At 41.4% G+C, this 26,634-nt stretch overlaps 1 protein-coding gene across 3 annotated transcripts in view; it reads left to right on the plus strand.

Annotated features, from left to right (window-relative positions):
• Window positions 1-26,634, plus strand: part of PDZD2 (PDZ domain containing 2) — a 100,714-nt gene that overhangs the window by 51,837 nt on the left and 22,243 nt on the right. For 2 of the 3 annotated variants that reach the window (XM_053448153.1, XM_053448155.1), the window contains exons 6-18: window positions 8,371-8,482; window positions 8,812-8,951; window positions 9,438-9,557; window positions 10,381-10,495; window positions 12,932-13,005; window positions 13,523-13,748; window positions 14,279-14,396; window positions 16,861-16,993; window positions 19,477-19,558; window positions 20,068-20,168; window positions 20,501-20,672; window positions 22,941-23,740; window positions 25,200-25,344. In XM_053448153.1, the coding sequence (XP_053304128.1) occupies window positions 8,371-8,482; window positions 8,812-8,951; window positions 9,438-9,557; window positions 10,381-10,495; window positions 12,932-13,005; window positions 13,523-13,748; window positions 14,279-14,396; window positions 16,861-16,993; window positions 19,477-19,558; window positions 20,068-20,168; window positions 20,501-20,672; window positions 22,941-23,740; window positions 25,200-25,344 (2,338 nt within the window). The remainder of the gene's footprint in view (window positions 1-8,370; window positions 8,483-8,811; window positions 8,952-9,437; window positions 9,558-10,380; window positions 10,496-12,931; window positions 13,006-13,522; window positions 13,749-14,278; window positions 14,397-16,860; window positions 16,994-19,476; window positions 19,559-20,067; window positions 20,169-20,500; window positions 20,673-22,940; window positions 23,741-25,199; window positions 25,345-26,634) is intronic. The other variant, XM_053448154.1, reaches the window with a different exon arrangement.

A 26,634-nucleotide genomic window follows, 5' to 3' on the forward strand; every position in this document is an offset into this window, starting at 1 on the left:
GTTTAAAAGGCTAATTGATCGTTAGAAAACCCTTGTGCAATTATGTTACAGCTAGAAATGTCCTGGTTTTCCATGAAAACAGCTACATTTGGAATGTTAGTGTATATATTTAAATCTAAAACATATTAAAGTAAGGGTATACTAAACGCTAATATATGACTGTCCTTGGGGTTATTGCTTCTGTTTGTGGAAGAAAAATATTCTAATTAATTATAAAAGTTGAGTATATCTTTAGAAGTTTTCTTACAAGGTATTTAAATGGAAATGTTGATGCGGAAAATCAGTCCACTAATCCTAGATAAAAAGCCTCGTTTTGTAGTGACTTTTGGGAAGGTTATTTAGGTTATTCACTCCTTGGAGCTTCCCGGGGAAGGCTAACGAAAGTTCTCCATCTAGCTGCTTGCAGGGGTGTGGCTAGTCTTATACAGCCTTTTAGTGGGTGGGGAGTGGGAGGTGAAGTGGGTGGGGAGTGGGAGGTGAAGTGGGTGGAGTGAAGTCAGATAACGCAGGGCTCGACAAATCCCAGGCGCCAGGTCGCCATGGCGACAGAGAATTTTCTCCTGGCGCCTAGGTTTTGTCAGCCTCTTACATCCAGAAAAAATTGTGGATGTAAGAGGCTGAGTCACCACACGGGGGCGCTGTTGCTGTCTGCCCAGAAGTCTGGGCAGACAGCACAGCCACTCCGAGCCCGCCCCCGAGCCTGAGATCACTCCCACGGAGTGAGCCTGTAGGCTGAAAACGCGGTTGCTGGAAAAGCAGCAATCGTGTTTTCAGCTGCCACAGGCAGCCTCAGGGAAGGGGTTTGTGTGTTGATTGGGTCCCCACACAAGTCTGGGGATCTCACCCAACACCCCCCAGCTGCCTGATCGCTCCATGGGAGCGACAGCGCAGCGTTAACCCCTTCAATGCCGCGATCGCGGCATTTAGGGGTTAATTCCCGTTTTGGGGGCTTTGCTGCTGGTGGTCTGCCTGGAAGCCCAGGCAGACCAGCAACAGCAAAAACGAGCCCCCACAAGCCCTTTGATGACTCCTGTAGGCATAGAAGCCTACAGCAGTCATCATAGAGAGTCCCTCTGCAATGGCTGGTTCATAGACCAGCAATTGAGTCCCAGCTGCCAGAGGCAGCTTCAGGGACAGGGGAGAGGGTTCTTTGGTCTCCACATGAGTGTGGAGACCAGCCCCAACACCCCCCTGCTGCCTGATCGCTCCCTGAGAGCGACAGTGCAGCGTTAACCCCTTCAATGCCGCGATTGCGGCGTTTTAGGGGTTAACTCCCGTTTTGTAAGGGGCTCTGCTGCCGGTGGTCTGCCTGGAAGCGCAGGCAGACCAGCAACAGCAAAAAAACGAGCCCCCACAAGCCCTTTGATGATTCCTGTAGGCATAGAAGCCTACAGCAGTCATCATAGACTCCCCCCTGCAGTGGCTGGTCTATAGACCAGCAATTGCTTCCCAGCTGCCAGAGGCAGCTTCAGGGACAGGGGAGAGGGTTCTTTGGTCTCGCCATGGGTGTGGAGACCAGCCCCAACAGCCCCCTGCTGCCTGATCACTCCATGAGAGCGACAGTGCAGCGTTAACCCCTTCAATGCCACAATTGTGTATGACACATTCGTGGCATTGCAGGGATTAACATTTGTCCCCACAAGCTTGTGGGGACTAAATATCTGTCAATGCTGTGCTCCAATGGAACATCAGCATCGAAAGAGTTAAAAAAAATGAAAAAAATGTATTTAAAAAAAAAACAAACAGCACTGACCTGAAAGTCCAGGGTGCTTCCAGGTCAAGCGCTGTGAGTTTAGTAAGTGGGCTGATGATGATCAGATCACTCCTGACCAACTGTTAGTTTAAAAAAATCCTGGCTCCTAACTTTTTTACCTGGCGCCTAGATTCACAACAAATTTGTCAAGCCCTGAGATAACGTGTAGGGGGCATGGGCATTCTTAAGAAAGAAGAAGCTGACCCTGGGTAGACAGGCTTCATACAAAGAGTTCCCTGATATTATTGTGACCCACCAAGAATTCTTATAAATAGAGACATCAGGAGAGAAAAAAGGGGGGCAGAGGGACTGATCCTGCTGAACAACGGGACACGTGTGTGGTACGGGGTATTCTAGTCACTGGAGGTTTGTTTTTGTCATGTAATTCCAGATGTTTGGGGTCAGGTCAATTGGGAGATATCTGTTTGAGCAATTAGTGTCCACTATGGAAGCGTTGGCCTGTGAAAAAAATATGAAAACCCTAAAGCCGTGTTGTGAGATATTTTTAAATGACCCCTGCATTCAGACCACTGGGTCTACACGGGAACTGCGTGTTTACAAGCACATGTCCATGTAACTGCGGCCACGTGGTCGTTTTCCCCTGCCTCTATACACGCTATGCCAACACCCGCCCCAGGGCCTATTTACACGCGAGCAGCGTAACCAGTTTTGCCGCCTATCAGGGCAGTAGCAGTGCTGTCCCTTTAATTCTGCCCTAAAAATATAGCTAAAAACCTTGATAAAAAAGGAAACTAGCCAGTAAAACCTAACCCAAAAATCACCTACGTCTATCCACTCGCAAATAATTTTGATGCTTTGTAAGACGATGTTAAAGAAGTGAAGGCTTTGCATCTCGGGAATCATCCAGGTGTCTCAGGGACCCCGAGCCCCTGCGGGAGATTTACTGGAAAAAACGTCACATCTGGTTAATGCATCTCAGCAGGAGTATTGCTGCTCTATTAATGGAATTTCCATGCTTATCGCAATCGCAGTGACTGGTGGGTCGCGTTAAGTAGTAGATTAGAATTAAATAGAAACGCCGCCTGTGCGTTGGCTCTAATCAGATATATTCCCGCTGGGCGGCTTATTCCGACAAAGGCTGTCTGTATGTGTTCGTATAATCACTCCAGACTTAAATAGTCTTCCAGTAGTAGTTATTTTAGTAACACCAAATATCTCTAAAACAGTCTGCCTTAGTGAATACAGGGTGGGACCGGCTGATATCTGCCAACTGTCCCAGATTTATAGGGAAACCTGGCTAGCTGCCCCCTTGTGTATTGATGCTGCCAGCAGTATGGGGTCTGCACATCACTTACAGCCACCCTGTACCAGCATGTACTGGCTGATTTAGGATGATAGGAATGTGATTGGTAACAGCAATCACAGTCCCATCATGTCTAGGTTACAGCATTTACTGGTTGCCTGGGTGTGATTGCTGTTAGTAATCACACTCCTATCATGCCGAGTAATATTGTTGATTTTTTTTGTCCAATTGTGGTGTGTTTCTTACTTTTAATAAAAGTGTGGTTAACACACCAAACAAAAAATACAATAACAATATTCATTTATATGATTGTTGACAGCAATCACACTCCTATCATGCCCAGCCAACCAGTACATGCTGGAATCTGGGAATGCCTGATATTGCTGTTAACAATTTGTGTCATTTACTTTATTTTAATCTGCATATTTTATTAAAGGCCATTTTCTGAAAAATGAGTGTGGCCCGCGCACGTATACAATTCTGATGAAGTGGCCCACTGCAGAAAAAACTTGGACACCCCTGTCAAATGCATTAAGGGGATATGAGAGCTGGGGTGTGACTTTAATGAATGTTTGCCTGACGTTAGACATTTTGCTGCATTTCATGGTCACCAAACCATATTATCTTCTAATCTTGACAAATAGTAGAGATCGAAAGCTGCAGAAAACATCATGATACACAGGAGAGAATGCATTTTTGGCCCCAACGTGCGGGATTACTTCAAGATAAAACAGGAAGGAAGACTCCAGATCTGTGAATTGTTTCTGATCATTTTTAGCCAAGAATACTTAAATAATAACTTATGAAGGAACTTAAATCTCCATTCCATTGTTTTGTTTTTGTTTGTTTTTTTGCTTTATGGAAACATGTTTTGGACGGCACTTTTTTGTGCATTTATTTTTTTTAAATATCCCAGATTAAGTCGTATGACCCATCTCACATCTTATTTCCAAGTTTCCCACTGGATACAATACAGACCAACATGTTGCAAGATAAATACTTTATGAAGTTCTCTGTTGTATTGATTAAACAAATGTGCACTTGCTTTTACTTCCCAAAATATACATATGAGCAATGTGCGCGTTATGTGAATCCAGTAATATCTTTTAATACTGTGTTATATTTACATAGACTGGAATGTTCCGGGACCCCTTCTCTGGAGACCCTGCTGGTGTTGGTGGGGAGATGTTAGGGGCCGTGCTGAGCCTGGTCGGATGAATCAGCCACTATGTACAGAAAGTTTGTAAATCTAAATGTTACCCCAACCCACGGATCAGAAGGTTCTGAGCCCTGGTAGTCGGCTGTAATCCTTGGACACCGTGATCCATTTGTAATGGTTTGGCCCAGAGAGCCTCTGGGCCAAACCATTGAGTTTCTAGGTATTGACATACATGGGAGCTTTCCGATTTAGCTGATACGGATGGCGTTTCATGACGTAGCACATCACCGGCAGCGGTAAGGAACTGGTGCCTTATTACCTGGCCAACCGCTAACTGCCCCATCTCCGGTACCAGCTCGTCCTGAACAAGTAAATAATAGGACGAACTATAAAATTATAAATCTCATTCCCCAGCAGATTTAGTTGATGGGTTTAGTTGATATAAAAGGCTTTTTTTACCCTGCAGTATCTATTCTTCCTTAAGCGTATCGACAGATGTTCAATTCTAGGAATGATGAAAGCAACTGTTGTGTGAAATACGGCCCACAGACCCATAAAGTGCAATTTCCCCCATAAACCATAAAAAACGTATGTATATTTAAAAAAAAACAGCCCTCAGCCCAACTGAGTATTTGAGCAGAGTGCAGAAACCCGTCCGACTTTTATTGTATGGCGGATAATATTTAATAACTGCAATCACATGGCAATAAAATGGCCCATTTGGAAACGTTACTCAACTCCTGATGTCATCGTGGAAAATGTAATGACTCTCTTCTCTGACTGCCTTAAGTTGAAATTCCTTGCTTTTGGTTAAAATAAAGTGCCAGAGACAAATATAAAAATAATACAAGTAATTCAGCATAAAATAATGAGTTTAACTTTATTTCATATTATATTTTTAATATTATTAATCTTTAAATGCTACTGACTGTGCTGTAATAATAATAAACAGGGATGCTTTTTTTTTTTGAAGTTCCTCTGGCCGTTAAGGAGTTAATGCTGTTGATTTTCCTTTTTTTGAGACAATAGGGACCTGAAGTAATAGTTGAGAATAACGTCTGTGCCAATCTATAAGGTTCGATAACGACTTTTGAAGTGAGGTAACGTCTTAAAAGCCACAGCACTCTGAAACGAGTCTTGGAAGAGCCCGTGGAAAGTTATTCGAGGAACGCTTGTTGGCACAAAGGGCTCTGGCAGTATTCGAAAAATAAAATTACTTTAGCAAAAGATTGGCAATAAATCAGACAGTTACGGTTTACTTATTGCTGGATTCACAGAAAACATTCTTATTATTAATTTGAATATATATATATATATATATATATAAAACACCCTATATATTAGGATAAATATTCAGATATTTTAATCATTTTAATTATCTCAATCCAAGTAATCAGACCAAACATCAATAGAAGTTTCTATAGTAAAAAGCTCTATGTTCGGTTCATAGGTATACCTGGGAACTTTCTGGCTTTGGCTACCTGGAGCCCCCTTGCGGGATGGGGTAGGAGGTCCAGCCCCGATGCCTTGGGGTTAAAATAGAATGGCTCAGTCGTAGTCCGTTATCCAGACACTCTGACTAAGGGAAGCCCTTGGAGGACTGGACTTCATTAGCATTGCCGTAAAGAATCAGCTCAGTGTCGTGCTTGAGCTGGGAAAATTGTCTAAAAATATCAATATAACAATGGCAGCCCCCAGATCTGCAGATAAAGGGAACAAAATAAGATAAAGTTTTCTTTGGAACATAAAATACTGTATACGGTGTAATAGAAAAATAATTTTCACATGGAACTTCCCCTTTATTTGGGATAATGAAGCCGGAAAATCTCACCGTGTTCTCATACTCTCCTTTTGGGGAGGTGCCGTAATCTTTCTTGGACTTTCTTATGTTGATGGTTTCCACTCCGATAACTAAATAAAGCCTCAGTTCATGTGCCGTGTTTATTTAAGAGTGATTGTTACTGATTTGAGCCAATGCTCTTTAAAATGGAATGAAATTTTGTGTATACAACCGAAAAAAGCCAGTTTTGGCCGAGATTAAAAAGCAGCGAATAAGGTAATGAACAGATGTGAGCTTTGAAAATATGTATCTTGTGTACTTAGTTTGTTATCTAGAAACCGATTCAAAATGAGAGACAAAAAAGAGAAAGAACGAGAGGAGAAAGGTAGAAAAATAAAATTAAAAATGAAGTTGGACAATGTCTGAAGGCCCATTGCATATTTTTGGAAATGTGATTTTTTGATGGGTAAACAATGAATACAAAATTGCAGATTTGTTGTTTTTGCCCTGAGAAGTTCGGGAAGCAAAAATCTAAAGATTTCAGTCAGCAGGGAAGCAAAAATCTAAAGATTTCAGCCAATAGGGGTCAATAGAGTGTCCCCCATAAAAGCCATTACTACTGAGATAATTCTTGAAACCTTAAGCATGAATATTTTTTTTTTAGTTTACCCCCCAAAAAAAATACAAGGCATTTAAACTGCGTTTTGCAATAGATGCATTTTGAAAGTTGCCATTTTTTACGTTTTTCTACCGTTTATTTTCCTTCTATTTTTAAACGTGGACTTTCTAGAAAGAACTATATATATATATATATATATATATATATATATACTGTATATGTAAGAGTTGTATGTAGTGGACGTTTTTATATTTTAGAAATAATTAATATTTTAATTATAAATACACAATTTTATTTTGGTTTCCACCCCCTTCTCCATTTTGTCTCTTTTAACTAAAACTCCAGTATATATGATTTGTGCTTAACATATATCACAGTGAGAGGCGAGGTGTGGACACCGTGTTAAAGATGATTGTGGCTCTTATATTGATGTTAGACAGCATTACTCTACTCCATTGGCCTTAATTACGGAATACATTATCCCTTTCTAATTAGCTAGGCCAATGGAGAATTTGGAATTACCTGTAATCTTTTGTTTTTTTGGGACATCAGCCCTGGGTAGTAACTTCTACCTAAAATTACTCACCCGATATAAAAGGAGTAAACGGGGAGAGGCACTGAAAGCGGAGTAAAAAGAGTGTGATGGCTACATACGTGACTGGGCACAAGAGACTCGTCATAAACTCCCAGGCTTACTCCGTACGTAAAATAATACGGAAGCATGAAAGTATTAAAAATATATATTTTAGAGAACTTTAGTAATAGCTCCTTTAAAATAGAACGAGGGAAGAGTTTGTGATTGATTGAAAGGAATTTGCTAAACTTATTCCAACTCAACGCAAATCAACGGTGCTGAACATCAATCTTCTATACCGAAAAGCATCTGTGTACTGAAGTAGACGGTCTGAAATATCCCAGATTTGGCTATTTTGCAGACAAACAGCACATTCCATAATTTATAAGGAGGCACGAAATGCAGCAAGGTTGCCGTGAGACCCAGAAATAACAGGGATTTGTCGGCCAACAAAAATCATTTGGCCCTCATAGTTTGCTTGTCTTTCTACCAGCTATAAAACCGAAAAAGTTACTTGGTTCTTGGAATTGTGAGAGTATCTAGAAAAAAAAAACTCAAGGATATCTTGTAGTGAAAAATCCATCTTAATAAAAATCACGGGCATAGCCATATTAGCGGAAGAGAAAACTGAGTTTTTAGTTGAAGTTCTTCAAGTGTGTTCCATTTTAACATGTCTTCTTCATGGGGGATTCTATTTTAACATGTCTTCTTCAGGTGGATTCCATTTTAACATGTCTTCTTCAGGGGGATTCCATTTTAACATGTCTTCTTCAGGTGGATTCCATTTTAACATGTCTTCTTCAGGTGGATTCCATTTTAACATGTCAATGTGCCAGATTAGGGACCCTAGAATTCCACTATAATTCATTATATTGTTTGTGGTTGGGTGTTATGAGGTTCACATGACCTTTATTAATATCTGTTATCCAAAATGTCTAATGACCAAAGGAGGGATACTTTTGTTTTAGTGGATTTGGATGGTGGCATGGCTAGTCTTCAGTATGGCTTTTAATGTTACCTTAATGTTCCATTATGTTTCCATACACATTGATGCGGCCTTGAGGGCTGTAGAAAAGAGGGACATCAGGGGGAAAAAACAGGGACCGTGTGATTTAGGTCGTCAAGGAGTGTTATCCGTATGGAGGCACTTGTGAGATTGCTACACGATTCATATAACACGGTCATTCATCATACCTCGGTTTCTGCTTCCTTACATATTAGGTGACTGCAAGTGACGAACTGCCAGAAAAGACCCCCACAGAAGGGTGCCGGAACATTTGCCGGAGTCCCACGCTGGGCAACAGTCTTCTCAAGTACAGAAGTCGATCTCAAGGTATTTTTATTTACAGAAATGGTAACAGTCCCTCTGGATCAGTTAAATCCCTTTTGATGCGTTTATTATTTCATGGTTTATCTATTTTGTAAGTAAACGCAGCAGTTGAGACATCGTACTTGGTACCGTTGAATGTCCAAACCCTTCCATGACTCAATTGTCATGTAACCCAAACGGGCACTGATAAGTTGTTGCCATACAAGCAGAAAATGCGTTCTGGTGGTGTTTTTGTGTGGTCCAACCATAAGAACAAAGCACAAATCGAATTGATTGCAATAACACGCACTCGCAGATGTCTTTTAGTTTTCGGTTTCTGGGTTTTTTTGCAGGCAGCGGCAGTCGCTTGCAGTCTGTGGGTGAAGATGATGAGCTGTCGGTGGGAAATGGAGACCCCTATATTGACAAAGGAGATAAATTATGTCGCGGGGGCCGGAAACATTCTCTCCCACAGCAGCTGGAGTCCAGACAGGTTAGACACCTTTGACTTGAACGAATATGTTGTTATTTATCCTATTAATTAATATTTAAATAAAATACAGTTCGTTAACTTCTAAATGTATAATATTAACACATTTATACATTAATATGAAATATAAAAAACTGCTAAACATAATATTGCTAGATTCACAAATTAATCTGCACCACGCCTGTACGGAATGACTTAAAATGAGATTCTATTTCTTTCTTAAAGAATAAAGATTTTCTATAGTTGAAGATTTTTTATGTAATTATCTTTGTCTCCTTTTTGCTCTGCATCTTTCTCAGACCCCCCCTGGTCGTACTTGTGTAAGTTATTAACGAAGTGTCTTCAGCCTTTCTTAGAAGTATCTCTGTAGCTTTAGACTAGAGGCGATTGTGATTGAACGCTGCGTTCTGCCAATGTAGCGAATGCAATATGTGAAGCGTTTATTAATTATCTACGATAATGATGGCCGTTAACATTTCTCTTTGTTAGGACTACAACATTGTGAAGAAAACGACGAGGTCTTTAAGCACGGTGCAGGTGGAGTCCCCCTGGAGACTGGCTCAGCCATCTATCATCTCTAATATTGTCTTGATGAAAGGCCAGGGGAAGGTAAAGCATTTTCTCCAAAAAGTTTAATTTCTTGGTTTATAATTCATTGTTTAATTTCGGCAGGACATGCAGTCCTCTCCTCCGCCGCTGCGTTTCTCAAAGGCTTTGTGCTCTATGACCATCGGACACCAAGGACCACCTTAGTCCGGTCATCAATAAATACATTAGAAGAATGCAATAATAGATCGGGTTTGATTCCAAACCTCCTCGGACTTTAAAACATAACATTAGAAAAAGCCCTTGGTTAAAAAGAAAAACATATTTTTTTAGCCAACGTAGAAACAAATGAAGTCAGCTTTCAGGACCTCAGAGAAGCTTTCGGGACCTCAGAGGTCTCTTTTTATATTGTCCAGTTAGTGCCTCATTCCGTGATATCTGTGATAATACTGAGGAACAACACGGCCGCAAATCAATCCGATTAAATGAATCCAGAAAGTGACTTCCAGTAGGATTCCAGTCTCTGAAGGATGATTTCAATAAAAATTTGCACACCTTTGCCATAGTGTTTGAGACATGGCAGAGCTGAAACACATAAATCTGAGTATCGTAACTCTAGTAAATGAAATAAAATGTATTATTATTATTATTATTATTATTATTACAAGTGCTAGTTGTGGCTTTATCTCAGCTAATCTCTCTAATAGTTTTCCCCTCTGAGTATCAGGATAGACATTCACACTTCCGTGTCTATTTCAGACATTTGATAGATTTGGTGCCATCTCTCTATATTCTTTCCCCTCTTTGTGATAGATAGGGTGCGGGTCCTAGAAATTCTGCACCGGCTTTCAGGTCCTGACTTTGTTTGCGTTCTCTTTGCATTAAGGGTCTCGGGTTCAGCATTGTCGGAGGACAGGATTCTGCCCGCGGGCGGATGGGAATCTTTGTGAAGACAATTTTTCCTAATGGCGCTGCCGCTGGCGATGGAAGACTAAAGGAAGGTATGATGGGAGTGAAGGTGCAGTAAATTACACTGCAGAACTAAATAAATCAACGCGTTACACCCCAAGAATCTTTCTGGTGTAGTATGATGCACAGGGCCGGCCCAAGACAAAATGCCGCCTGCGGCGAAGTTTAAAATGCCACCCCCCCATTATCTACCCTTCCTCTCCCTCCCTATTATCTACCCTTCCTCTCCCTCCCTCCCTATTATTTACCCTTACTCTCCCTCCCTATTATCTACCCTCCCCCTCTTGTTCTTACCTTTCCGCAGTCCTGCGGCGAGTCTCCCTGCTCGCTCTCGGTGCCAGCTTATAATGCTGAGCACCGGAAATGACGTCATCTTCCGGCGCTCAGCATTACAAGCCGGCACCGAAATCGAGCTAGAGGGCTGGCAGAGGAGAGAGAGGGGCGCCGAGCGGGTACTGACAACTTGGTAAGCGAAAACCACTCGGCGCCCCTCTCTCTCTTCCCCTTTATAAAAAAAAAAAGAAAGGGCTTTGCTGCCCCTTCAAAAGTGCCGCCTGGAGCAATGCCCCACTCGGCTCCATTGTTGGGCCGGCCCTGATGATGCAAGTGGGCCAATAACACCTGTTTCATTGGTTGCCATGGTAACTGCACCATTTTTTTTTTTGCACCAAGACCATAAACAGATATAAAGACTGTCCAATCTAAGACAGTTGGTTAGTACTTGGGATGGATTTCCCTCCAGCTGCTTAAGTCTTTACAAAATATTACTAAAACTTGGCCAGGTTTCAAGGAAAGACAAAAAAGATGACAAAATGTTTTTTTTTTCTTTAGAGAAACTTTCGTCTTTTTTCTCATTTGACATTCGCGTGCGTGAATGCCGAGCCGTACTCGCTCTGTTGCCGCATTAGATATGCAGTGTTTGTATTAGAGGTTCTTGACCTAAATAATCTTCTCGCTTATTCCAGCAAGGACTTAAGAGTTCATCTGTCTTTGTAAATCTGATCATAAAAAGTATTTCTATCATTTTCTGTCATTCCGAACAGCCCTAAGCAACGTGCATGTGACCTACATACGACTGTTCTGCATCTTCTATCCATGCAGTCGGGCGTTCTTAATGCTCCTAGTCGGTCAAGTCTCTACATTGCTACATTGTAACAGCCCCATTTATATTTCTCTTTCAACAGCTCCACATTGTAACGAGTTATATAGTATTGTGCCTAATAATAGTTTTTATATATACCGTATTTATCGGCGTATAACACGCACTTTTTTAAACTAAAATATGAAGCTGAAACCCTACCTGCGTGTTATACGCCGATAAATCCTAGAGCTGCACAATCTTCCCCTGCACAGCTCTCTCGTGCGCCCTCTCTGATGCCGGGAGCCGGGTGATGACGTCACTCCGGCCCCGGCATCAGCACAAAAAGTAAAATGCTGGAAGATAAAGAGGACCCATACCAGATCTCCCAAACGGTAGGGAGTAATATATAAATTTAATGTGTGTGTGTCTGAGTGTGTTTGTGTGTCTCTGAGTGTGTGTGTGTCTCTGAGTGTGTGTGTGTCTCTGAGTGTGTGTGTGTCTCTGAGTATGTTTGTGTGTGTGTCTGGCTGCATGTGTGTCTGAGTGTGTGTGTGTCTTAGTGTGTGTGTGTCTCAGTGTGTGTGTGTCTGAGTGTGTCTTACTGTGTGTGTGTCTGAGTGTGTGTGGTTTCCTAGATAGCAGTGATTCTCATGAGGTTTTTTTTGTGCTTTTTCTTTATTCTTTATTTCTTTTATTACATTATAATAAATGTTATAATGTTATAAACATTATTCCAACATTAAGTTCATAGCTTCCAAGTTTAAATTAATTTTTTCTTACTCAAATTTCCTTGTTAAAATGGGGGTGCGTGTTATACACCAGTGCGTGTTATACGCCGATAAATACGGTAATTATGTTTTTGTTGTTAGCCTTTTATTAAACCAGTGACCCTGAACATTGGGAGGTTGTTCACCTTCCCGTGTTACCACCTGTCCAGTAACCCCAGACAGGTAGGAGTCTCTGTGCAGGAACCCAGCACAGAACCACCGGATTGTCTTCTGCAGTCCAAGCTTTGTTCTTGGGTACCTTCTGCATACAAAGCTCTGAACCGGTTGGAAGATGGGCCGGAAGGCTTAGATCTTTAGACACCGGGGTAGATTGGCATCACAGCTGCCAGGGAGACAGCAGAGGCAAAATCAGGGAGAAGGTAGCCAAGGTGGCAAGGGGGAAACCAAAGCATAGTACAGAAGGGCAACAGGTAAGGATAATCCAAGTCCAGGCCAGGGTTAAATTCCAGATAAACCAAGCAACCTAATTAGGTAACCAAATGGCAGCAAAAAAGTTGTAGTCAATGTCCAAAGTGGGTCAAAATCGGTTAAATCCAACTGCTTACGATAAACTCTTTACAAAACATGTAATTCATAACAGCAAAGCTTCTTCTCCACAGGGGATGAAATCCTAGAGGTTAACGGGGAGTCCTTACAAGGCCTGACGCACCAAGAGGCTATTCACAAATTCAAGGTAAGTCAAGAGGTGACGGACACGTGGCACCCTTTGATTCTACTTGTCAGTATTTCACCGTGGCAGGGGTAATTATATCATATCCTTTCTTCTTTCCACCTTCAGGCGACAATTGGCAAACACTTTGAGTCAAGTTAATTAATCGCACCTATTAAATTGGGATGTTGGTGTCACGATAGCATGGTGATAACAAAATCGTTTTTCCATATTTCAAACCATTTGCAGTATTAAAAACGTAATTGGCAGGGCGACTAAAATCCAAAGGCCCCCACCCCCACCAAAAAAATAAATAATAATAGTAAATTGTATTATTCAGTTGTTTTAAAGGAATGCCTAATTTGTGATTAAAACTAGCCAATTTTCTTTAAGTGGAACAGCACCTTTAAGAAAATTAGTTAATCATTTAAAGGGTCACTTTCACTTTTTGGGGTGTTACTTGTTTTTTGTACAGGTTTTTTTTCTGCGGTGTTCATTTAATTTTGTAAATGCATTTACATGTCTGTTTCTTTTATGGCAGCAACTTAAGAAAGGAGTAGTGACGCTGACAGTGCGAACCCGGCTGCGCAGCCCCAGCCTCACGCCCTGTGCTACTCCCACGTTAATGAGCCGCTCCAGTTCCCCAAACTCAAACGTGGGCGCCGGGACGTCCGTGTCTGCCTCCGACGACGGCGACTCTTCTACCGCGTGTCGCAAGGGGCCTGGCCCCAAAGACCGCATTATTATGGAAGTAACTCTAAATAAAGGTATTTTATTTATTTTCAAAGAAAAGGCCAAAATAAAAGTCAAGGATCTACGCAAAATAACTTTCTAAACAGAATTTCAAGTATGATGTCATACACAGCATAGAGGGTGGTGGCCAGAGATAAGTGGGGGGAGGGGGGTTGTCAGATGCTATTGTGGCCCTAACCCAGGGCAACGTCCAGCCAACATACATCATAAATGTCATCATAGTGCAGCTGGTAAATACCCAACTCAAAATCTCAGGGTCACAGGTTCGATTCCCGACAGGGTCAACTCAGCCCTTCATCCTTCCGAGGCCGATAAATGAGTACTAATAATAGTAATAATAAAATCTAATATTCAGCTGCTGATTGGGTTCATTTGAGTCCCATTGAGAGAAAGGCGTTATATAAATACTAATTATGTTATCACTGATTACTGTGTGATAGAAAAAAAAATCTGTGTTTTCTCATGAATGAGTTTGGTTATGGACAGTTGTGGGCACAATATGTATATGTTCTCACACAGTTCCCTGTCTCTGTTGTCCGCACAGAACCCGCGGTTGGTTTAGGTATCGGCGCTTGCTGCCTTACACTCGAGAACAGCTTCCCAGGAATCTACATCCACAGCCTCGCTCCAGGATCAGCGGCCAAAATGGACGGGAGACTTAGGTGGGGTTGAGAATCCGAAACTGCATGCGCCATCGCGTCACCGTTTCAATTTTAGGTTGATTTTAAACTGTGCTCCCCCTTATTGAAGCTCATTCTTTTGCAAGTATAATGCATGGGTCATTTATATGCACAACATGTCTACCTTTTAGAGACATTTCTTATATAAGGACACTGATTTTTTCTAAAGGAAAAAAAAGGAAAAAAGATTTTTTGTAGTTCTCTATAAACTGAGTGTTAATCTGCCCACCATGTAACATTTGGGGCTCCATGCCAGGGCCAGTGGAGGGCTGGCACCTTCTGGCCTGGGGAGGCAAGTGAAGCCAATGTTATTTCAACCAATCTATGATCTCCCGGGCCCTGGGTTTTTCCACGAAAACCCGTTAACCTTTCTCCACTCTTTCTATCCACGTTACCTGCTTCACTATAAACACTCCATAGAATGGCAGAGGAACCGAGAAGAATTCTCAGACTTTGGTCTCCTGTTCACGGCACATATCTGCCCCACCGTGTCTGAAAAGGTTCTGCCTTCAGACCCCATTCTGTGTGCACTGTGTGCCTCCAAAATGCACGCAAAGGGTTAAAGATCCCTGACATCTCAAGATGTGTAAGATAATGGCAGTATTTTGACATTTTTGGGTCTGCTGCGCATAAACGGTGTCCGCATTTCTAACGTTTAATGGAGTGGACCTTCCTGAGAAAATAAGTCTTAAGTTTTAGATTTTAGTCTCCTAGGGTCGAACCGGTTTTTACTTTAGTCTGACTGCAAATCTGTTAACTCGACAGCTTTACGTAAAAGACCACTGTGGGAGAAAATATGGTTTCTATATACAGAGTTGGGGGGGGAATGTAAAGACTTCTTGGAAGATTTAAGTTGTAAATGATTCCAGATGTTCTATTATGATCCTGCCCGGCGTGAATCTTTAGTATGTTGAACGTTTGTTATTCATTGAGTAAGTGAAGGAAATCCACGTATCGGACCCTTTAAATGCACCTTGAGTCTCTTCTGTGCAAAACTTTTTCCAACTTTCTATGATCCGTTTTTAATAATAGGCCTGGTTAAAGCCACATGTTTAATTTCCGCTCTTGTAACGTAGGACTTTTAGCGGCTCGAAAGACGGGGCTGATTTATTTGGCGATAGACAAATATCCATTAAGTATTTAATATTAGCGTTTCATGTTATTTTCTGTGTTTTTGGTTTGATGCGTAAGATAGCTATAATTCCGGAAAGGATTGACTGACCTTAAAAAAAATTAAAAAAAAAGTTCACCAAGTACGTCTCCATATTTTAGGTAAACAAAAGGCCAGTCTTCGCGGGTTTTTCGAGGGTATATTTAGTGGCGAGAATCGCTAGCAGATAAATGTAATTACGTAGAAAGCCGCTCTAAACTAAGTACATTCCAGTCTCCCCGTGATTGTCCTAACCTCAAAATGGCCTCTTGAACTTTTAAAATATAGGTTTGTGTTTTGGAAATGCATTAAACGCCAGCTGTTTGTATTTCTGTCGATTATAGACCGTACAGTAGGTTTGCCATATAGGCGCTGATGGGTGCATCGCGTTAAAGAGACACCGTAGCTCCGGTTTCATGTGAATTGGCGCATGCGTTCTTTATTTATTGGAGTTAGACGTCTGTCTTCTTTTCCTCTTCGCTGTCCTTCTGGCCCCTCGGTAGCCCTCCCTTTGACTTCAATGGGAGCTGAGCTGGAGATGTAGTTGGAGCCAAATACAGATGTGGTAGCAGAACATTCAGCTATCATTCATGTGATTGGCTGCCACAGAGCATGTGCCGGAATTGTACTTAAGTATGCTTCCTGTTTTTGGTCGAGGAGGAGAAAAAGTAATCAGAAGACTCATTTTTGCACACCTTTAATTCCAAATGAGAATTTTGTAACTTCTAAAGAGTGTAGGACCTAGAGATGTTTTAATCACTCTATTGCCCAAATATCCATTCCCCTTTATTTTACCCCTGATCCTGAAGGGTAAGATTTTGTGTCGTCATAACACCCGTTAAAGTCAGTCTATTGGATCCAATCATTAAATGCTGGTTGTTCCCAATATAAGTCAACTGTCCAACTGAACGGTTCCTGACCTGGTTATCTACATGGAGCCCCCGTAAGTTCCAGAGGTTAATGCTGAGCTAACATAGGCCGCCACGAGCAGCTGAACCTAGAAGAAGTCTGATCAGTGCTGATTTTATTATTGGTAGTCTGATGCTGCACCACTTGTACCCTCTTTTGAGTTTTTTCTCTCTTTAATATTACTCCGCAAATTGTAACTGTGGCTCGGGTTCAAACTCGACAACCTGGCAATTACGTTAACCCCCAGAAATACAGCAGATAACTTCGTTACTAACCGACTTTTCTGTAAATAGGGAAGATTCATAGCCTTGATTTCGTTTGACTTGTCCCCTGTCACAAAATAGAAGAAAGCTACACATTGTATCGTTGTTGTTTTTCACATTCCAGCCGCGGTGACCAGATTCTAGAGGCTGACTCGGTGAGTCTACGCCATGCTGCCCTGAGCGAAGCCTATGCTATCTTGAGTGAGTGCGGTCCTGGCCCTGTGAGCCTCATCATAAGCCGTCACCCAAACCCAAAGGTAAGGAGACTGCAACTCTTTTCATTAATTAAAGGGACAGTCTAATGTCCCCGACACCCCTTCTGTCGAAGAATACATATTAAAGAACTCAGGAACTCTAACCCTCTGTGTGTTCTTTAATATTCGTTATTCCAAAACGATAAAAGATGAGAAATAAAAAAAATAACATTAAATAAAAGCTCTAGTCTTCCTCCATGATGTGATATATCTTGCCACTGGTTGGCTGCTTGAAGTGGTTGCTAACACATACACATTTACACATACACACGCGCTAAAACATACATACATACACACACACACACACACTCCCTACCTCACTCTCACTCCTTCCCCTCTCTCACTTCTTCTTTCTCCCTTTGACAGAGGGCAGAATATCTTTTATGGTTTATCATAGTACAAAAATATGAGGTTCATAGAGATAATAAATGCAATAATCATTAAATAAGCACATTTTATGCTCTTCACAGCTGCAGTCAAATCTAAATAGGAGTCTTTTAAATCGTGTGTTTTGAAGGTCAAACCATGAATGACAGAGGATTAAATTAGACGGCAATAAAACTTGTGATTAAATGAACCAAAGCCTGACCATCATATACAAGTATTTTTTTTTACCCATTTGAGTATAAATATATAAAGTCACATTGTGAAAAAGAACGGTTTTCTGGAAGGATTGAGCCCGCAACTTCATAAAATATAAGTGCATTTTAAAATGAAGTTTAACAGCTTGCTTTCCTCCGGGACAAAAGACATAATATAGATATAAAATGGGAAAAAAAGTAGTTTTACTATATATATAAAAAAAAAATTTAAAATAATATATCTTTATGCAGCCATCACTTTCTCTCTTGCTCAAAGACTAAACAAGGTCTGTGTGTGAGATCCAGTTTTTTTGTAGGGGTACCAGGACAGTCCCTTTAAACCACTAATGGAAATAGATTGCACATAGTAAAAAAAAAATCTGACTTGTTTAGGACTGGGATCACTTGATCAGATTAATTCCAAGTACCAAGAATTGTGCTTTCATGTAATTTTTTTTTCTAGATTTTTTTTTTTATTCCCTTTTTACATTTTCTCATCCCACTGGCCACTTTAGAGAAGCTTTTGCAATGTTTATTGCGGTAAAAGCCATTTATTTGCAGTAAAAAGAAAAAGAAAAAAAAATTTGTAATAAAATTGTACAGGCGTTTTTGTTTTTAGTAAACTCCAAAGCAATAGCCTCTCATTACCCCAAAGCAACGCCGCAAACCGGATTCAACCTCGGTCCGTAAATGCGGGCTAGCCGCCGTCATTATGTCTTCCTAAACCGGCTATTTTATTGGCTCGGCTCGTCGGCAGTTACAGACGCGGCCAACGCTCATCAAAAGAACAGCTGGTTAAGGTGCAAACCGACTTTCCATCACCTTCTGCTTTTGGACATATTGAAAAGGCATCAGGACTTTGTGCCTCTCCTCGCATGGTATTGCTCTCTTATTCCGTGTGAATGGCCTGAGTTTGGATTCTATTGTCTGCTCAATAATGAAAAAAAGATGCGATTTAAAAACCTCTCCAAATCTATTCGGCATCTGTTATAAAAAAAAAATAAATAAAAAAAAAATAAATAATCTCTCTGTTGAGACCGTCTTATTATTGTTACTATGAAGTAACAAAGTAACATACATAGTAACATACATAGTAACATACATGGTAACATAGTAACATACATAGTAACATAGTAATTTAGGTTGAAAAAAAATACTTAAGTTCATCAAGGAGGATCCTTCTTGATTCCAAAAGACAATCAAAATTATCCTTGGATCGAAAATCTCTAAAATATTAATATTTATTCTATCATTTACAGCCTCATATGTCCTGAGCTGATTATTTATGCCGATGCTGATAAGGTCCATTGATTCATAGACTTTAATTTATTGGAGTGTCTGGTTGGGTGATTAAGACCGAGCCATTCTACCATTTACTAAAAGGCAGTGTAATAAGAAGTCAGGTTTTTTTTTCTAGTAGATTGTGGCTCAGGTAACAGAGCGAGAATGCATACAAATGGTTAAGACAATAGCTACCTGAAAACTTTATATTATTTTAAATGAGTTAAATTCACAATAACAACCATAATGTAACTGGGGTTAAAGGTGTTGGGGACCCGGCTGTTAGACCTCCATGCAATCAGCAGGCGTATCATACGTGTCGATGGACCTTACGCTCACCTATCGATGGTCCAACAGGGAATATGTAAACCCAAATATTTTTACTTCAGCTTGGAAATCTATTTTCTTCTGCCCGTGTGAAGTTCTTTGTGCCCTTGTCCTCTGCGGAATGTGCCGTCTCAGTATTACTATATATCACAGAGGGCCGAGTGGGATGCAGCTCATGCACAAGTAAATATAATTCATCTCACACCCTTTGGTGCTGGACATATCCATCTTTAGGAAGCAGAGGAAGATATTATGAAGTCCTTTTTGTCATTTGATATTTGAACGTTTTCTTTGAAGGTGTCCGAGCAAGAAATGGATGAGGCCATCTCTCGTACGACCCATCGAGAAAGCAAGGATTCAGGGTCTTCGCAGATCCTAGGTAAAGTGCCACGATTTTATTTCTTATTGCCATTTAACAAATTGATCTGATTTATTGGGTTTTGGGCAACGTGGTCCTCACCACAGAAAACTGTGTCGATCATGTTGGGGCTTATGCATTGTGTTACCAATGGAGCAAAGAAAAGACAAAGTAACAGCTCTTTGGGCTCTATTTATCAAAGAGCATTTACTGCATCGAGTTTCTGGAACCATCAATAGTAGCTTTACATTTATTACCATGGTGATTGCTCCATTTTTATCAAAGAACAACTCTTTGGGCTCTATATATTAAAGAAGTGCACAATCTGGAACCCTGTGGAGCATTCAGCAGTATCATGGTGGCTGCTCCATATTTAGAACCTTGTCCCAGAACATAACAAGCTGCATTATCGTCAACTAATTTGACCTTTTTATTGCTAATTATAATAGGGGGTGTTCTATTTAATTCTGTTCTTTTTACAAAGATTTATAAGATGTTGTACTATTCAACTGCAATATGTATTCTTCTAGGTCTCCATACGAAGAGTCCGTCTCCTACTGTGAAGCCGAAACAAGGAGAAGGGTCCTCTCTCAGCTGGACAATGAAGCGTTTCCTGGAGCCCACCAGTCGGGTAATCTAACCAACTGAGCATTTTTCATTAAGCAGAATGCTGGGCACAGGGGCCTAACCACAAAGGCAATTAAAGCTACCCCCTAAGGGTAATGTGTTTGTGTGTGGTGGTTGGGGGGATTTGTGTGGACCACAGAACGCAATACTCACTGTGCAGAGGTTCAGAAATGAGGCTCGTTACCACTGCTCTATCGAGGAATTTTATTTTCTTTTGTGTTGAGACATAGTTGATCCGCCTCCCATTGAACTTACCGAATTTGAATTGTTGTAGAAAGGAAGATTTTCCTAAAAATTCAGGAAGCTGCTTGGCGTCACATTGTTTCCTTTTCATAGCAGGGATCCGTGAGCTCGGAAGCAGAACTGTCTCAGTACTTTTCTCAAGACCCCCCCACCCAATCCTCGTTCTCCGACACCAGCGCGACCGGCTCGAGTGATGAGATGCAGCTGCGGCCGAGAGCTGGAAGGAACTCTCTGGATGATGCCGCTCTTCTTTTGAGCGGTGCGAGTAAGTGTTCTCCATCCAAGTGCTGCAGCTTGCCTCGTGAACAGGCGCTGCATTATGTGTACCGAAAACCTCTGCATTCATTATCCGACATATCGGGGGGCACGCTTTGCACCTGACTCCTATAACAAACGTCCCTCTGTTATACCATTTCCCTTTTTCAGATTGGTTCGGAGCAAAGCCACTGTCTACGGAATTTAGAATGTTTCTAGAAACCACAAAATCGTAGTTTTTATAATTTGAGATGTGTAGGCGGCACAATATAGAAAACATAATACCATCATATCTCAGTAGGAATATAATTATATGTTGTATCCGAAAATATGTTTAGTTAGCGATTTTTTGCTATCTCTGGGTAATTTGACACAGTATAATTTGTTAATTTGCAAGTTTTTTACAATTAAAAAGCTGGTACAGACCATGAGCGGTGTATTCAACATTTTACTTAACGGCGAATTGGGACAAAGTTGGTGGCTACCTGGGGAATATTTCAGATACCTTCAGATAGTTTTTTTTTAATCTAGAAATGTTTGTTCTTTAACAGAGACTTATAAAAAAATAATCTATTAAAAAGCGGAGTAAGAGGAATGTATGTGCCGATTCTCAGTTTTAGTAAACTTTTTTTTTTTTGTAACATGCATAAGCTGAAAGCTTTCAGCCATGTATTACAAAGATCTTAAAAGCTGTTGCATAAACATCCATCCTGAGAGGAAGTAATACCATGTATGCTGGAATACATCATTATTTCCACAGAAGAGGCATCTGGAACACTGGACAAATACCTGGTGGGCCGTTGGCCAACGCTGCTTCATGTGCACCCGATCTGCCCCCCCAGCGGCCGCTGGCTGGATATGCCCAGCCGCACGCTTGTATCCAGTCATCAGCCTCACTCATGTTACTTGGCGGCCTCTGGCTTTAAAGTGGCAGGGCCACCTAGCCATCCCCGGTCCAGCTTTGGATGGAGGTGTTCACCAAAGCTGGAGTTTGCAGGAGAGCTGCTCCTGACTTCACTTCACATCATGAAGGAGCAGCCCTAGTGAGATTCTGCTGCGAGAAGCTTTGAGCTAGCCCTGCACAATGCATAGTTAACTGAGATTTCTCGAATGTCACCTCATCGGTTGAACTATACATTATGCAGGGCCAGCTCACCACTTCTCACAGGTGAAGCTAGCTAGAGTTCATTGAGTTGAAACGGCAAATTCACCTGCAAACTCGTACTTTAGTGATTAAACCCAACAGAAGAGTGAACAATGGGGCCAATGTCTTGAAAAAAACTCCCATGGGATTTATTATAAAATGTTTAGACAATGTATACGTTTTTGATGATCTGGGATTCAGCTCTTTAGCGACTGGAGGAGGTTCCACTATGAATTAGGAATAATTAGGAATAGGAATAATTCTTTTTTTGTGTGCCATGGACAGTTTCCATGAATTGGTGCCAAATAATGACAACTATTTAACTGTTGTGCTGTCTGAGCGTACAGGAGCCAACTACCAGGACCGTTTCATATCCCCGGCCAATGGTACATTTTAATAGATCCGAGACGTAATTTATGTACTATTTGCCTGTCTGTGTTTTAAATTGGTTGGTTGCATGCACGGTTTATGTAAGGTTTTCGGTGGTTGCTGAGGTTTGTTGACTGTTCTGGGTGGTGTTTAAAACTAAACACCCTGGAGACCAGACGTTTGTTATTATCATAAACCCAATCCCACATGTTCTAATAATGCAAGGGATGAGAGCGTTCAGGAATTCCATTCCCTTGCCGACGTGAGCCTTACGCTAACCGATCTGCACAGCTCATGGCTGTCCAAAAAACTCATTTGTAAGGAAAACTCGTGTTTGGCCCTTTACTGAAAACATTTGACTTTGCCCAAGTTGTGTCCCAGTTCGCCTTGGAGCTTCAGTCAGGGGGAATTCAGACATCCAAGCCGAGCTTCTTCAGAGAGTGCTCAGTGTCTTATGCGTTGTCCACTGTGAGGTCCAAGGAACGGGGCTTTGCGACTTTCCCTTTAAGGAAACATTCTGTATAAATTACAAGAATAACGTAAAGCTTCCACGTTTTTCCATCGTCATCCGTTACACCGCCTTGAAAACAATCAGTAATGAGCTCCAATTATACTGTAGCAGCTACTGTAATAGATTGTAGCCTTGGAAGGCAGGGATCTCTTCTCTTTCTGCACCAGTATGTCTTAACGTCTGTTGCCACTATAGAAATAATATATTTTAGTAATAATAACTAATGTACTAATTAATTATTTTGTTTCTTGTAGAGAAAGGAGCTGCGGGAGGGAGTAGCGCGTCGCCCTCGCAGAGAAATGGAAGTAATCACAGTCCGAGTAGCAAGCACATGGTTGCCAGCAGACAGTCTAGTCTTAATGGGAGCCCGCAGTCCATACGCAGCCCTCTCCTTCGCCAGAAACGAATCCACTGCTACGAAGATGAAGATGCCAGCGATGACGACGACTTCAAAAAGGACGAAAGGCCTTTTGACGGCAGTAAGAAGAAACATGCCGATCAGGATTCTGGGATTGTCATGACGACTTCCTCTTTGGATGTTGATGAGGAAATCCAGGAGAACGAACAGTCTAAAATCAGTGCTGGGGAGTCGGCGCTGTCACTCTGCGGAAGCTCCGTGGAGTCTGAAGACAGCTCTATGGAGCAGATGGTGGACTCTCCCTACTTTGCCATTAAGTCCTTTGAGTACTGTGCAAAGAACGAAGTACGTCCTAGTAGTTTGGGAATCAAGGATCCTCCGGAAGGGCAGTCGGAGAACAAGAGGTCCCCGAAACTGGAGCACAAGGCTGTCACCCGCGTGAAGAGTATGATGAGCACCGAAGGCCAAAATACTCCAAAACCAAAGTGCGAAGAGAATAGGCCAGCGGCCAAGCAAGCAAAATGCGCTCAACACGTAAAAAAACCCGACGGGACAGAAAGCCTGGAAAAATGGAGCACGGAGACTGTGAAGCTGTTCTGTGGGGATTATGAATCTTTGGGACTGGACCTGGAAATCAAAGATACTCCCTCGAGGGTTACGATAACTGGATTACGGCCAGGAGGAGACGCAGGCAAAGTATGTGAACGTTACAAATGTTGTTTATTGTCTGATAAGTAAACGTCAGCTATATTGATATATATTATGTCTGTGACTGCGGACGCACAGGGGCATCCGCTAGTGAAGCTCACGGCTTTAGGTGTCACATTATTTAGTTTTCTCTTGTTTCGAAACAAAATTTTGCATAGAAAACATTCCTGTTTCTTTAGAACAAGAAGGCTTTTGATGCATGTGCAGTGAGCTCAGCCTCCGTGTCTTTCTAATAGATTTATTTCTTTTACAACGTATACAACACCAATTGATGACAGATGGTATTAACACGACAATGGAACTTGGGCGCTATAGGTTCTAGGTTTTTGGATGTAAACAACATGAAAAGCAGAAAGAAGAGACCTCGCCCTGCTATACAGTTTTAAAGCCATTTAGATATCCGTTACTGTGAAGCCTTTTAAACTTTAACTTGGGTTAGCGAACAAGTGCCTTTGGAACACAGTAGTGATGGGAGTGATAAAGGGCCATTGGAACACAGGAGTGATGGGAGTGATAAAGGGCCATTGGAACGCAGGAGTGATGGGAGTGATAAAGGGCCATTGGAACGCAGGAGTGATGGGAGTGATAAAGGGCCATTGGAACACAGGAGTGATGGGAGTGATAAAGGGCCATTGGAACACAGGAGTGATGGGAGTGATAAAGGGCCATTGGAACACAGGAGTGATGGGAGTGATAAAGGGCCATTGGAACACAGGAGTGATGGGAGTGATAAAGGGCCGTTGGAACACGGTAGTGATGGGAGTGATAAAGGGCCATTGGAACGCAGGAGTGATGGGAGTGATAAAGGGCCATTGGAACGCAGGAGTGATGGGAGTGATAAAGGGCCATTGGAACACAGGAGTGATGGGAGTGATAAAGGGCCATTGGAACACAGGAGTGATGGGAGTGATAAAGGGCCTTCGGAACACAGGAGTGATGGGAGTGATAAAGGGCCTCTGTACGCCTATGAAGAGATTCCCTTAAAAATCAGCCATTTCCAGCTACAATACACCATTAACCCCAAACGTTTCAGCAGTAGTGTGTGTATATGTATAATTTCAGAAACATTTTTTCTATCAAGTGCAGGCTTCCATAATTCTAAAAACATATAGTTGCCAAAGGATAGTAATAGGTTAGTAAAATATCTAATCAGGTATTTAAGAATTTCCAAATAATTCTCAGAATTGCCAAATAATATATAAAATATAATCAATTAAATAATAATAATATGGCCATGAAATAAACAGCATAATGCATATTTGTACAGCTCACAGTAAAAGTTATCTCTGGAATAACCAAATAAGGGAAAGCTTTCTGGATGTAAAGACATTACAGGGTTTAAGCATGGTATAAGGTTCTTTAAAACTTATCTGAATTACTGTACGTCTTGCCCTTTGCTGAGATTTGGAAGGCGATTTGACCAGATTTATATCTATAATATCGTTAGGAATCTATGGGAAAGCTGAGCATCGGGGACGAGATTATATCAATCAATGGTGTCCAAGTGAGCAGCATGTCGTATGAGGAAACCTGCGGTTATGTCCAGTGTTTACCCTCATCCGTCACACTGGAAGTCCGGAAGCCGCTGTCAGGTAATACTGTATTTCTTGTTTAACATTAATCATTAAAGCTAAAGCAATTGGGGTTCTGGTTTTAGGTTTAAAGCTACAAACACATCGCATTTTATTCACCGTTCTTGCAAAGTGCAATCAAAGCTACTTAGTTGTGTTAAGATTGAAACTGATTTATATATTTTTTTTAATATTTTCTCACATTCTTAACAGTATTTCGTGTTCTGCGGCACTGCAGTGTTTGATCTTTACAGAAAACTGCTGCATCAGTTTCAACTTAGCTTGAAGGCTTATTTTTATGGATCAGTGCTTTGATAATCAAAATAAGATATAATTACAAAAATTGCTGAACATTTATGAATAAAAAAACCCCAAAAACACTGAAAATATAAATTTTAGGCACGTAAACAGTATTGAGCCAGTGTCTTTGTGAACTTAAGAGTGTTTTTGACACCCTGTTCATCACATTGTGAATGTTTCCTCCCCATATCGGTACACAGGGAAATGGGAGTTGACCATGCATGCAATAAACCCCGCCTGCGAGGAGCCACCAGATCATTGACAATGGGGCGTTGCTTGCCTTTGTATGGAGATAAGACAGTCAAGCAAAACACAGGACAGCTTACAGGACAAAAATACATCACTGTCCCATTTAATGAAGTGACAATGTTTGTTCTCCGGCAGAAGATCTTTATGTACAGAGGACATAAATGTTCTGCATAGTGAGAAGGTTACGTGCCCATTTAGATACTTAGAGGTGACATCTGATGAAAGAGAACAGTCAGCGGAACATTTCTCTACCAGATTATAAAGCAATCACTGTGCCCCAGTGTTACTAGACGATTATAGCCTGCTTCCCTTTGAAATCCAAAAAAGGACAATTCTAAAGAAAACTATAAAGAAAGTTGGTTCTGCTGCACCCTTGACTCTTGTAGATCTCCTATAATAATCGTGTATTTTACACAAAGTACACAAAGTCACCATTTTCAGTGTAATTCTGCGTGAGTTGACATTGTGGCCAGTAACCCAGTACCGTGTCTCCCAAATTAACATTTACTGAGCTTAAAAATGTCTCCTAATATTTTATTGATCCAGTATAATATTTTAATGCTGACACTTTGCATAATTCACCATCACTGTAAGCAGTAAACGTTGTATCAGGCAGGCTTTGCCCCAAAAAACATTTGAATGATAATACCATTTTTTGGAAAGCTTGGGAGGCATGGCAGGGCCATGCCAGAAACAGCCGTACCCGGGATGCCGGGTTTCTCAGGGTCATGCTACATCTTCGTATTCTACCTTTGATTAAAT

Source organism: Spea bombifrons, chromosome 1 (assembly GCF_027358695.1).
Source record: "Spea bombifrons isolate aSpeBom1 chromosome 1, aSpeBom1.2.pri, whole genome shotgun sequence".
Lineage (NCBI taxonomy): Eukaryota > Metazoa > Chordata > Amphibia > Anura > Pelobatidae > Spea > Spea bombifrons.